This window comes from Macaca nemestrina, chromosome 7, assembly GCF_043159975.1.
Source record: "Macaca nemestrina isolate mMacNem1 chromosome 7, mMacNem.hap1, whole genome shotgun sequence".
NCBI classification, from domain to species: Eukaryota; Metazoa; Chordata; class Mammalia; order Primates; family Cercopithecidae; genus Macaca; species Macaca nemestrina.
The window spans coordinates 143,229,283-143,242,707 of NC_092131.1; the positions used below are offsets into that span (position 1 = coordinate 143,229,283).

Genomic DNA, 13,425 nt, shown 5'->3' on the forward strand with positions numbered 1-13,425 from the left:
CCAAAAATGAGTGTATTTCAAAACTGGCTGACCAGAAAAATTATGGATGTAATTTTAATTGGGGTTGTGGCAGTTCTAAATACTACAGCTATAGAACAAGCTGTTTATAATTGTAGTTAGGGTTTAAAATTTTTTTAAATTATTATTTTAATGAAAAGTGATCTGCTTATTTGTTCTTAAGTATTGTGGTATTTGCAGGAATTATTTCATGAGTATAGTTTCTCTTGAATTATGTACATTTGTGCCCCCATATATTCTGTTTCCTGGGTAAAACTAGTCCATATTGTCATCATGTCTCTTGATGTTTGTGTGTTTTACCATAGAGTCAGCTCATGTTCATTTACACACCCATCTCTCCTGCCTCCTAGCTCTCTTCACTCTCCACACTGCACATACACACAGACACACACACACACACACACACACACACACACAGCCCTACCCCCAGAAGGTGTTTTGTTGAGGAGTTAACCCTGAAAGCAGATAATTTTAGGAACTATTTGCCCAGGGATCCATGAAAATTGATGATTGCATGTCTGTAATCAGCTTGTGTTTGAGCCTTTAAGTTTTGGTATTCTGTTACCCTTATTATGTATCTTCCATCAGGTTTGTTCCTATCTTCCTATTTTTCTCCAGTTGTCTTCACCAGTAAGTGTATGATTAAGCAAACATTATCCATAAGCTGTAAAAACATTGTGACTCAGTAAAAAATCTTCTACTTTTCAAATTTGTTTCTTTCAGCTCTTCAGTTCATAAAAATGTTACAGTCATTTGAAATGTCCTAAGGAGATATATATGTCTATTCAGAAGAATAATAGTACTGTTTCTTATATGTGCTACAAAGGATGCCTTTGTGTTATTGTTAAATAAACCTGGTCATAACGTCTAGAATAACAAGGGAACTTTTTGTTTGTTCTTGTTTTTTTGAGATGGAGTCTCGCCCTGTTGCCCAGGCTGGAGTGCAGTGGTGCAATCTCGGCTCACTGCAACCTCCACCTCCCTGGTTCAAGAGAGTCTCCTGCCTCAGCCTCCTGAGTAGCTGGGATTACAGGCGTACGCCACCAGGCCCGGCTAATTTTTGTATTTTTAGTAGAGACGGGATTTCACCATGTTGGCCAGGCTGGCCTCGAACTCCTGACCTCATGATCCGCCTACCCGTCTTGGCCTCCTAAAGTGCTGGGATTACCGGCATGAGCCACCACGCCCAGCCCTAGGAGCTTTTTTAAAAATTCTGTTTAAAGATATCTTCAGTTTATTTTTGGAAGTATTAACATGTGATATATTTGATAGAAATTAAGTGAATGTATTTTTCTCATCTCTCACAGTTAATAATTTTGGAATTTATACAGTAATGGTTGGTAAATATCACCTATTGCCTAAATACCAGAATTGTATAGAAATTGCTTCTGTGAATAGGTGAGGAGATTGGTCAAAGTTGGCACCTCAGAATAGGTGAAGTTTCCTTGGTAACTTCCCTTGATCTTTCTTGCACCTATACTTCTGCCATAATACAGCCATGTACTCCATTTTCAACCCCTCACGTTCCCCAACTCATACTGTAGTACGTTTGGTCAAACAAGAGATCCCCTGCTCTGCAAGCACTCCACATTCCAAAACAATCATATTCTTTTCTATGCCCACCTCTCGATAGAAATTTCAGTTTCCTCACCGCAATTTAGCTGTGAATGATTAGTAGTCATGCCTCTGCCTCTTTTACCTTTTAACCCAGAAGCCTTTTCTTAAATCCGCTGGATTTACCATAAGAACAGGAAAAAAGGAAGGAACCTTTATTGCTTTCACCCCTTTCTCTGCGCTTAATCAGAGGAAATTGAGCAGATTGCTGATTTTGTTTTCACTGAAGTACCATATATCCATAAACTTTGAAGGACAAACAGACCCAATCCCAACCTGTGTTACCCTTCCTAATTGACATTTGGCACAGTGGTAGATTTCAAAACAAATACATTTCAATTAGTTATTTGCATATTTTTCAAGAACAGGCATTGACGCAGCAGTTGGGTGTTCTTTATTATTAGAAGTAAACTTTGTTTTAATGTATAAGACTTCCAAAGTCTTTGAAGTTAAATCAACGTATGGCACATGGAGAAATCAAGCCATATTTTTTGGACAGCTCCTAGAAGGTGGCTTGGTAAATATTAAATAACTGGAATTTAGAGCATCTCTAGTAGCAATTCAATTAGTGTGCATTTTAGTGTGAGAAATTTGAGAACTCAGATTCGTGTTTGATGATCGTGGTATTAGACCTATCTTTAAAGACACAGTTAATATATAAGGTAAAATGATTGAACTTTGGGAATATTAAAATATGATCAAATTTGACACATTTAAAGGTGTAAATTACCAAAAACATTTGGTGGATAGCCCACGCTACTTTGCCTCTAGTTGTACCAAATTTTCTTACCATTAAAAGGACTGTGAATTGGAGAATCAAGAGGCACATGAGCAAGATGGAAATGATGAACTAAAGGACTCTGAAGAATTTGGTGAAAATGAAGAAGAAAATGTGCATTCCAAGGAGTTACTCTCTGCAGAAGAAAACAAGAGAGCTCATGAATTAATAGAGGCAGAAGGAATAGAAGATATAGAAAAAGAGGACATCGAAAGTCAGGTCTTTAGCCAGTTTTTTTTAAAACATGACACAGATAAATTAAGTTTTAAATAATAAAAAGTACTTTTTTCTAGTTCAATTTGGAAGTCTCAGAATTTTTAAAAGATGTGCTACTAAAGCTACTTATAAGTCATCTAAAATCCTACCACCTTAGGCAACCTTTTAAATTTTTGCTTATTTCTTATAATATATATTTTTACATAGTTGTTACAGAGTTAAGTTGATATTCTGTATTTTCATATAACATATAATTTCATAATTTTCCCATAATTTATTAGACTGCTTTCTACAATTCTAATATACTCCTTTAATTTTGGACATTTTAAGTTTTAAGGCTTTTTCCCTACTCCAAGATGAATGAATGTACCAATTTCATTCTGGCATTGCCAGCATTACTTGGTGGTAGGGTTTTTTCCCCTTTCTGCTACCTTAGCAAGTGTAAAAGGTTACTTTAATTTATATTTCTTTGGTTATATCAAGGGTGGGGAATTACTTATGAAAGTTTAATTTTAAAGTAGATAATATTTCCAAATATCTTCTTTGAAATAGACCATTTGTCCTGCTTTGAAGTATGTTAGTACATTTTAAGAAAGTCAGTGGGTTAAGGAGTCAGTGCTGTTAGTATTCATGCTTAAAACACTTCACTTCTACCTACCTAATAAATGAGGGGCTCAAGAGAAATGTTTCTAATTCTCTAGCGACATGGCTAATTTTTTTTTGGCATAAAATATAGTCTGAATATTAAGCATTGATTTAGTACCCATGGTATCATAGACATTATACAGAAAACAAGGCAAATGATAATCAGGTATAAGCATAAAAGCATTCTCATGTTACCCAGATATTTTGTAAAGCAAAGCTATTGTATACCCTTTTACATAGGAAATTGAAGCTCAAGAAGGTGAAGATGATACCTTTCTAACAGCCCAAGTAAGTTTACATTTAGTCCTATGAATTTGATATCGTGGGTGGAAGGGCTTGGAAAAGGAATCTTATTTTGACTTCATAATTCTTTAATTCATGTAACTGTCTTAAATTTAATACTGAGTTATTTACGTGACATACACAAAGTACTTAAAACTATTGGCAAGACCGAGGCGGGTGGATCACGTGGTCAGGAGATCGAGACCATCCTGGCTAACACAGTGAAACCCTGTCTCTACTAAAAATACAAAAAATTAGCTGGGTGTGGTGGTGGGCACCTGTAGTCCCAGCTACTCAGGTGGCTGAAGCAGGAGAATGGCGTGAACCCGGGAGGCGGAGCTTGCAGTGAGCCGAGATCGCACCACTGCACTCCAGCCTGGGCAACAGAGTGAGACTCTGTCTCAAAACAAAAACAAACAAACAAAAAGATCGGCAGCTGAAATTTCTGTTGCCAGAAAGATAATTGGAGTTATTATGAGTTTCCTATCATTTTCAGAATTTTAGAAAAAAGTCCATCCTTTCTGTAAAACCTAACTCTGGTTACTAGTCTTTTGAGAAGTCTACATTCTTCTTGATTTTTTTCTTGTCACTTGAAGTAAAATAAGTCTTTTAAAAGTATTAATATCCTTTTCAAAGCTTTATTTAAAATTTTGTTAATTTAACACTCCTGTAACAGGCATAGTCTAAAAATGATTAAAAATTTCTAGAAATTTACTTGGGGGGTGTGTGTATTGCAAATGACTGCACTTCAATGTGTAATAACGTGTTGCTGCTAATGTGATACACATAGTGGACTTTTTAAAGTGACTTACAGATGTTATAAGCAGACATCTGCAGATCAATTTCTGCATAAAAAATTATCCTTTGTCTTTTTCTCATATCTGTAACTAAAGAACCCTTTGTTTTTGTGTCCTCTTAATTTCATTTTAATTTTTAATCTTATAAAAACCAGAGAGGGTTTGGTGGTTTTGATCCGAGTTGGTTTTAATCTGATAAATAAATGCACGCATCCCCGGCGAAGGGAGTCAGTGCCCATTGGCATGTATTAGCTCTAGAATTACCACAGTTATCCAAGTAGGAGAGGATCGTGTCCTCTTTAAATGGTGTACTTTCAAATAGAGATATGGGTTCCTTTGTTTACTAGATTCAGAAAAAATAGTCATCAGGTCAGTTATTTCCTCTGGGTAGTATTTCCTAGAAGAGTACTTGGGCCTTGTATTCATGGACTACTTTTTTTTTTTTTTTTTTTTTTTTTTTTTTTGAGACGGAGTCTGGCTCTGTCGCCCGGGCTGGGAACTGGAACTACAGGCGCCGCCACCACGCCCGGCTAGTTTTTTTGTATTTTTTTTAGTAGAGACGGGGTTTCACCGTGTTCGCCAGGATGGTCTCAATCTCCTAACCTCGTGATCCGCCCGTCTCGGCCTCCCAAAGTGCTGGGATTACAGGCTTGAGCCACCGCGCCCGGCCCATGGACTACTTATTGATGGCCCCTGCATGCTTTCTTTCCTGCAGTGCTCTTGCCTTTGAAATGCTAGTGAGCCACAGATGCTTCTGAGGCTATATATTGCCTCTCTGTGTATTGTAGTGGAGGAGAAGTTGCATTTTGGAGAAAAATTGCATTTCTGGGAGAAATGTTGCTGTTCATTTGGAATATTCAGAAAGGAAATATTAGAATGGTGAAAGTCTGTAAGGCTGTCCCTAAGTACATTGATTTCCTCGTGATAAAGAATCTATGAGGGGCTGGGCACTGTGGCTCATACCTGTAATCCCAGCACTTTGGGAGGCTGAGGCAGGTGGATCACAAGGTCAGGAGTTCGAGACCAGCCTGACCAATATGGTGAAACCCGGTCTCTACTAAAAATACAAAAAATTAGCCAGGCCTGGTGTTGGACACCTGTAGTTCCAGTTACTTGGGAGGCTGAGGCAGGAGAATGGCTTGAACCTGGGAGGCAGAGGTTGCAGTGAGCCGAGATCATGCCACTGCACTCCAGCCTGGGCAACAGACCGAGACTTGTCTTGAAAAAAAAAAAGAATCTATGAGGAAAATTAACTCTTAAATCGAGAGAGTACCTTTTCTAGATTACTGATTTGCAAAAAGGGGAAGTTGAGGTCTTTATATTATTTGGCAGCTGGATATTAGCTTCTGTCAAGGATCACTCCTATAGTTGTCCACTGTGTGAGTTGTATGAAGGCATCATATCTAAGGATACCCACTTAAATAATAAACTTCATTACAAACATTTTTTAAATGGATGGAAATATATCTGAAGGAAGAACAGTTATGTATTTCTTATCGGGGAGCAAGATTCGCCATATTGTATCAAAAGATGAGGTTACGTTTTTAGAGAAGTTTTCTTTAAAATGACCTTTTTCCTCTTTCTAAATAATGTCTCATGGAACATCTAGAAACATAAATGTATCTAGGTTCCATATGATCTAATGCATCTAAACATGCTTACTGAGTCTATTACTATGTGCATTCAGGGATACTTCATAGTGTAACCATCACCCAGCTTCAGCTGTTTTCAGTTAATGGCCAGTCTTATTTTCCTCTATGCTTCTGTTTACTTTCTCCCTTCTGCATTATTTCGAAACAAATCCAAACATATTTCCCTTGAAAAATTTCAGTATGTATCTCTAAAAGAGAATTCTTATTTTTTATATTAGCACTCCTAAAATAAAAATTTTAATATTGTGAAATATACAGTTAGGATTCAAATGTTCAATTTTTCTATAGGGTTTTTTTTTTTCATTATGCCTTGTTTAAATCCAGATACCAGTAAGATCTGTATGTTGTGATTGATTGAAATGTTTTAGGAGGTTTTCCCTTCCATCTGTTTTCCTCTTACTATTTTATTTGTTGAAAAAAGCAACTTGCTTATCCGACGGAGCAAGGATTAGCAAAAACAGGCATCTCATGTAGTTTGCCAGTCGCCACTGTAGAGCTTCCAAGGCCTGGATTTTGCTGATTACATTCCTGTGGTGGTCAACATGTTCCTTTGTTTATTGTATTTTTTGTAAATTGTTAAGTTGGTTGTAGCATCTAGAGGCTTGCTCTCAGATTCAGCGTTAACACCCCACCCCAGCACACACACAGCCGCCTCGTAGGTATAGTACTGTGTTCTTCTATTTGGATGCACATAATATCTGGTTGTCTTTTTGTGATGGTACCAATCATTGATGATTCATACCCAAGTAGGAGTTGCAAAGGGATGCTATTCTAATTCTATCATTTCTTCTGTATATGGTGGAATGTTTCTAGAAAGAGAAACTTCCCCTTATTTACTATTTGGTTACCCTGTGGTATCATTTACACAGGAAAGCCAGGATATATGTTTGATTCTTTCCTTTTTATTTACCAATTTTCAGAATATTGAGCTGGTTCACTGGCATCTCTGACAGTGGCCAGTTCTTAATTTTTTCTTTTTTCCTCTTTAGATTCATTTCAAACTCATGGATTTGTATATATGTAATGTATTTTGGTCCATCACAGTTATTATCCTTAATGCTTACATTGTTCCATGTTGTGAGAGCCTCATCAAGTTGGCTCTTGAGTCCTTTCAGCATGATCCTAGTAGACTTTGATTGATTCCTTGCTTGATGGTATGTAAAGATGTGCCATTTCCTGCTCTAGAACTATAATTAGGCATTTCTTCTTTATAGTGGTAAATGATATTTCAAGACAGCAATCTAGGTGGTGGAGGTGTTCACTGCTACTGAGTTGTTCATTGTTTCTCGGTCTTTTCAATGTACAATGCTAGAGAAAATGTTGGAGTTGTTTTCTTTGTTTTTGCTTATTTTTACTTTTAAGATAAAATAGACCTTCAATTCATATCTTGGTACTTCCAAGATAACCATTTACTTTATCTTACGGTACACATACAACAACTTTAGAATGATTATACCAACACTACCACCAATGCAGTTACTGAAAGTAATTTAAGATTTTTTTAGACATATTTTTCGCAAGGATGTTTCCCTCTGGGGATGAACAAATCACCGTGTTTTAAGTTCTTTCCATTCTGTATGGTTGTATCACCCACTGATACATATCTAGGTTGATTTGTTTCATTTATTTTCAGTATTTAGGTATTGCTTTTGAAAGTTTACTCTGGGTGGGCTGTGGTGGCTCATGCCTGTAATCACAGCACTTTGGAAGGTTGAGATAGAAGGATTGCTTAAGGCCAGGAGTTCAAGACCAGCCTGGGCTACATAGTAAGACTTTGTCTCTACAAAAAAAAAAAAGAAAATTAAAATAGCTGGGTGTGGTGGTCCATGCCTGTAGTCCCAGCTACTCAGGAGACTGAGGCTGGAAGATCACTTGACTGCAGGAGGTCAAGGCTGCAGTGAGCCAAGATCATGCCACTATACTCCAACCCGGTCAATAGAGCAAGACCTTATCTCAAAAAAACATTAGAAAATTTAATCTGGCTGGATGCAGTGGCTCATGCCTGTAATCTCAGTTCTTTGGGAGACTTAGTCGGGCTGATCACTTGGCTCAAGAGTTTGAGACCAGCTTGGGAAACAAGGCAAACCCCCGTCTCTACAAAAAATACAAAAGTTAGCTGGGTGTGGTGGCGCACACCTGTGGTCCTAGCTACTCAGGAGGTAGATTGAGGTGGAAGGATTGCTTGAGCCCAGGAGGTTGAGGCTGCAGTGACCTGTGATTGTGCCACTGCACTCCATCATGAGCAACAGAGAAAACTCTGTCTCAAAAAAAAAAAGAAAAAGAAAAAGAAATTATATATATATATGTATATACACACACATATGTGCAGCATATTTATATAGGGATTTGTCTATTTCAAGAGCCAGTCCTCAGGCTTTGACTTGAAGCTGAAATCTTTAGGCATTAGCCTCTAGGAAGTTATACTAGGTGGACTTTGGTTCAGATTCTACTTCTATTAGTTAATTACAATATTGTGATTGTGGCAGGTTCTCTATTAGTCAATTTATATGTCTATAAAATGAATATTATAATTCTTACTCAGTTGATACAGGGATTAATCATAGATTCTGATGTAGTATATGTGCAATTAGTGGTCATTTGTAGTGTTGTTTTACTAGCTTGAACATACTGCTTACTTGAGAAATTTCTGGAGATTTTTCTCTAAAATCTTGTTTGCTAATGCTTTAATTTTTTTTTTTTTTTTTTTTTTGAGACCGGGTCTTGCTCTGTCGCCCAGGCTGGAGTGCGGTGATGCAATCTCCCCTCACTGCAGCCTTGACCTCCCAGGCTCAAGTTATCACCCCACCTCAGTCTCCCCAGTAGCTGGGACTACAGGTGTGCACCACCACACCCGTCTGACTTTTGTATTTTTTGTGGAGATGGGGGTTTGCCTTGTTGCCCAGTCTGGTCTCGAACTCCTGAGCCCAAGCAATCCACCCATCTTGGACTCCCAAAGTGTTCAGATTACAGGTGTGAGTCATCATGCCTGGCTTTAATATGCTTTTATTCTTAAAAATTTCCTCTAGTTTCAAGAACCTCTTCAGTCTTTAATATTATGTGTATTCCTTTTTCTATTTGCCCTTGCCCCTAATGTTTCACTAACCTGAAAAATCTTACCTTTTTTTGTCATATGAAAATCTATATACCTCTTACAGCCAGATTCACTATCTCCACAAAGCTTTCTTTCATCTCTCTCTTATATGTAGTGCTTTACTGTTCACAGAGAGCTTTTTATATTCATTACCTTACTCAATCCTTGATATATCTTACATGGTTTACATGTCAACTCCACTTTATAGGTAAATTCATCCAGATAGATGACATACCACAGAGTAAAACTGTTTCAGTGATAACGACAGGGCAAATACCTAGGTGTCATGGTGCCTATTCTGATATTCTTTTCACTAAACTCCACACTAGCAAATGTTTTCTGAGTTCTATTGTACTTAACATAGTGCCAAAGTTAAGCACTTCAGATACATGAAAATCAAGCAGTTAGTTCAGTCTTTCCAGCTAAAAACAGCAGTCTTACACTGCATTTATTTAGTACATTTATTCAACAGGTATTTTTTGAGTACTTATGTGCCAAGCATTTTGTACTTCCCTTGATATTTAGCATATTCCCAGATAGGTAAGTAGTAGTTTAAAGTTATTGTGAAGGTTTGTTCAGTCCGAATACAGTGTTTACATGTCAAGCTAGAGGAAAGGAGGTCTTACTTAGCCTATACATGTACATATATCATAAGATAACCTATGGGAAGTAGTAGAATTGAATGTGTAGTAAATACTTGGTTCACTGAAAAATAAGTCCTAGGCTTGTCTTTGTCTCTTAGCAGTCGTTGCTGCTCCTAGGACGAAATGAAAATAAAGGAACTTTATGTCTTTTAGCATTGACTAAGGATTGCAGATCCCCCTGTGAGATAAACAACATGAGTTTGTAGACATTTGCTTCCTCTTCATATGTTAAATATTTTTTTAAGACAAACTTGAGTGGTTAATTTTAAAATATGCTTTACATTTAATAAATAAATGTTTTACATTTACTTATTTGCTTTTTTCTTCATTTGGAAAAAAAAATCTGTTTTCAATGGGGGGAAATTGTTTTCAAATAGTTGCATATCATGTCTGTGCATATATACCATTTAGACAGGGAAAATTTCCCATTATATTTCTTGGTTTGTTTCCTTATTGCAAGTATTTTGGACTTACTTCGGACTTACGGTTAGTGCTATGCTTGCTGCACATACTGCGCAGTAAAATCCACAGGCATTTACGTGTGGTTCATCTTTTTTACTTTACCCAAGTTGTTTTTGTGCTCCACCCACATTGTAATCAGTTTTGTTTTCTAAAAGTTGGGTCAGGCCATTTCCCTACCGGCATTTAAGTATATGTCATAAAATTTCTGTTTAAATTATGAAACCCTTCAGAAGACATGCTGAATTATTAAGATAAAAACCTAAAACTTCTCCAGCAAGTAAGACAAACCTTGCTAGTTACTTTAGCAACTAGAAATAACGTTATAATTGACAGGAACTACAATAGAACAAATTATTTTTTTTTTACATCATAGTATTTTAAAAATTTTACTTTTTAAAATAGCCAATAATTTGGACATGTTTTTTTCTTGAAGCTTCCTTTCAGTTTTGCATCTCTAAAATAATAACTTCGAAATGGTGTGCTCTTCGCATCTGAGGTAGATAAGGAGAATCAAACTGCATTCTTTAAAAAAAAATTTTTTTTTTAAATATATATTTTTCTAAAACAGAGACAGGGTTTTACTAGGTTTCCCAGACTGGTCTCAAACTCGTGACCTCAAGTGAACCTCCTGCCTCAGCCTCCTAAAGTGCTGAGATTACAGGCGTGAGCCACTATGCCCGGCTACGTGTTGCATTCTTTAAGTTCATTTAGTCTGCTTTAAATACACGCTAGGGTGTCTCAGTTTATTGCTTCAAGAAAAATTACTAAACTGAAAGACAGTTTGAAAGAAAAAGATTTATCCATAATTCAAGCATAACTCATTCTTCCCTTGCTGTCTCTACCATTCCACCCAAGTTAAAATGTTTTTCTTTCCTTTCCAAATACTGCAAATTGAACACATAATGCTTAAAAGTATATTCTAGTAAAACAATTTATTAAGACATTCTTACAGGCTGGGTGCAGTGGCTCCTGCCTGTAATCTCAGCACTTTGGGAGGCTAAGGCGATAGGATCCTTTGAGGCCAGGAGTTCAAGACCAGCCTGGCCAACATGGTGAAATCCTGTCTCTACTAAAAATACAAAAATTGGCTGGGCGCGGTGGCTTATGCCTGTAATCCCAGCACTTTGGGAGGCCGAGGCAGGTGGATCATGAGGTCAGGAGATCAAGACCATCTTGGACAACAAGGTGAAACCCCACCTCTACTAAAAATACAAAAATTAGCTGGGTATAATGGTACGCACCTGTAATTCCAGCTACTCGGGAGGCTGAGGCAGGAGAATCGCTTGAACCAGGAAGTCAGAGGTGCAGTGAACCGAGATTGTACCACTGCACTCCCATCCTGGGTGACAGAGTGACACTCAGTCTCAACAAAATAAAACAAACAAAAAAATTAGCCGGGTGTGGTGGCGCATACTGGGAAGGCTGAGGCATGAGAATCCCTGGAACCCGGGAGGTGGAGGTTTGCAGAGAGCTGAGATCGTGCCACTGCACTCCAGCCTGGGTTGACGGAGTGAGACTCTGTCTCAGAAAAAATGAAGAGGAATTCTTAGAGCACAGTATAATGGACTTAGATAGTGATAGAAGTTACATTGCTGTGAGTTGATGATTTACTTGTTCTGGACTATTTTACTTCTCAGCTTATGGTCGAGCTTTTTAGTATTTTTAAGTTTCTTTCATGTTACCCTAGTTGTAAAATAATTGGTCATTCCCTAATTGGCACACTTTAACTTAGTACAAATATCATTTATTAATAAAATGATTCATAGAAATTATTATTGTTGGCCAGGCGTGGTGGCTCATATCTGTAATTCCAGCACATTGAGGGGCCAAGGCAGGTAGAGCGCCTGGGCTCAGGGGTTCGAGACCAGCCTGGGCAAGATGGTGAAACCCTGTCTCTACCAAAAAATACCAAAAAAATTAGCCAGGTGTGGTGGCACACACCTGTGGTTCCAGCTACTCGAGAGGCCGAGGCGGGAGGATCAACTTGAGCCTGGGAGGCAGAGGTTGCAGGAGCCGAGATCACACCACTGCACTTCAGCCTGGGTGACAGAGTGAGACAGTCTCACACACACACAAGTTTAAAAAAGAAAGAAATATTTTGAAAAAAGAAATTATTATCCAAATGTACTTTTGAGCACACTGTAAAATATTTGACATTTTAAGAAGTGCATGCTTTTATATGAATCTAAAATTGTATTATAAATAAGCCGTTTAAAGTTCTACTTATGTTTCAACTTTTTTAGTCTTTTTTCACTAAGAGGTTGTTACTCTGTAAAGGCAGCAATGCTTAGTGTTCTCTCTGTACCAACAGCATTAATTTCACCTAGAACCTTGTTAGAGATGCACATTCTAAAGCCTCATTCCAGACCTTCTGAATCAAAATCTGTGTTTTATTTTAACAAGCCCTCCAGGGGATTCCGATGCATGCTGAAGTTTGAGAACCACTGCTCTAAGGCTTTGTATGTGGTAATTTCACAACAAGCTTCACATCGCCTGACTTTAACCAGTGTACTTCTGATTAGTTTTTCTTTTAAAAGTTATTAAAAGCTGGACATGCTGGCTCACACCTATAATCCCAGCACTTTGGGAGGCCGAGGCGGGCAGATCACCTGAGGCCAGGATTTCGAGATTAGCCTGGTCAACATGGTGAAACCCCATCTCTACTAAAAATATAAAAATTAGGCTGGGTACGGTGGCTCACGCCTGTAATCCGAGCACTTTGGGAGGCTGTGACGGGTGGATCACGAGGTCAGGAGATCAAGACTGTCCTGGCTAATATGGTGAAACCCCGTCTCTACTAAAAATAAAAAAAATTAACTGGGCGTAGTGGCACGTGCCTGTAGTCCCAGCTACTTGGGAGGCTGAGGCAGGAGAATCACTTGAACCCAGGAGGTGGAGGTTGCAGTGAGCCAAGATTGCACCACTGTACTCCAGCCTGGTTGATAGAGGGAGACTCCGTCTCAAAAAAAAAAAAATAATAATAATAAAAATTAGCTGGGCATGGTGGTGGGTGCCTGTAATCCTAGCTCCTTGGGAGGCTGAGGCAGGAGAATCGCTTGAACCCAGGAGGCGGAGGTTGCAGTGAGCCAAGATCGTGCCATTGCACTCCAGCGTGGGGGACAGAGCAAAACTCAGTCTCAAAAAAAAAAAAAAAAAAAGTTAATAAAACATTTGGTAGGGCACAGTGGCTTGCACCTGTAAATCCTAGAACTTTGGGAGGCTGAGG

The 13,425-nt window shown here is 38.2% G+C and overlaps 1 protein-coding gene across 11 annotated transcripts in view; it reads left to right on the forward strand.

The window, feature by feature from the left end:
• Nucleotides 1-13,425, forward strand: part of LOC105489575 (SAFB like transcription modulator) — an 82,478-nt gene that overhangs the window by 18,102 nt on the left and 50,951 nt on the right. For 5 of the 11 annotated variants that reach the window (XM_011754473.2, XM_011754480.2, XM_071066774.1 and 2 more), the window contains exons 4-5: nucleotides 2,432-2,629; nucleotides 3,512-3,559. The exons of 3 other annotated variants lie outside the window; for them this stretch is intronic. In XM_011754473.2, coding sequence (XP_011752775.1) covers nucleotides 2,432-2,629; nucleotides 3,512-3,559 — 246 coding nt within the window. The remainder of the gene's footprint in view (nucleotides 1-2,431; nucleotides 2,630-3,511; nucleotides 3,560-13,425) is intronic. 3 more of the 11 variants (XM_011754499.2, XM_011754508.2, XM_071066779.1) reach the window with 1 other exon arrangement.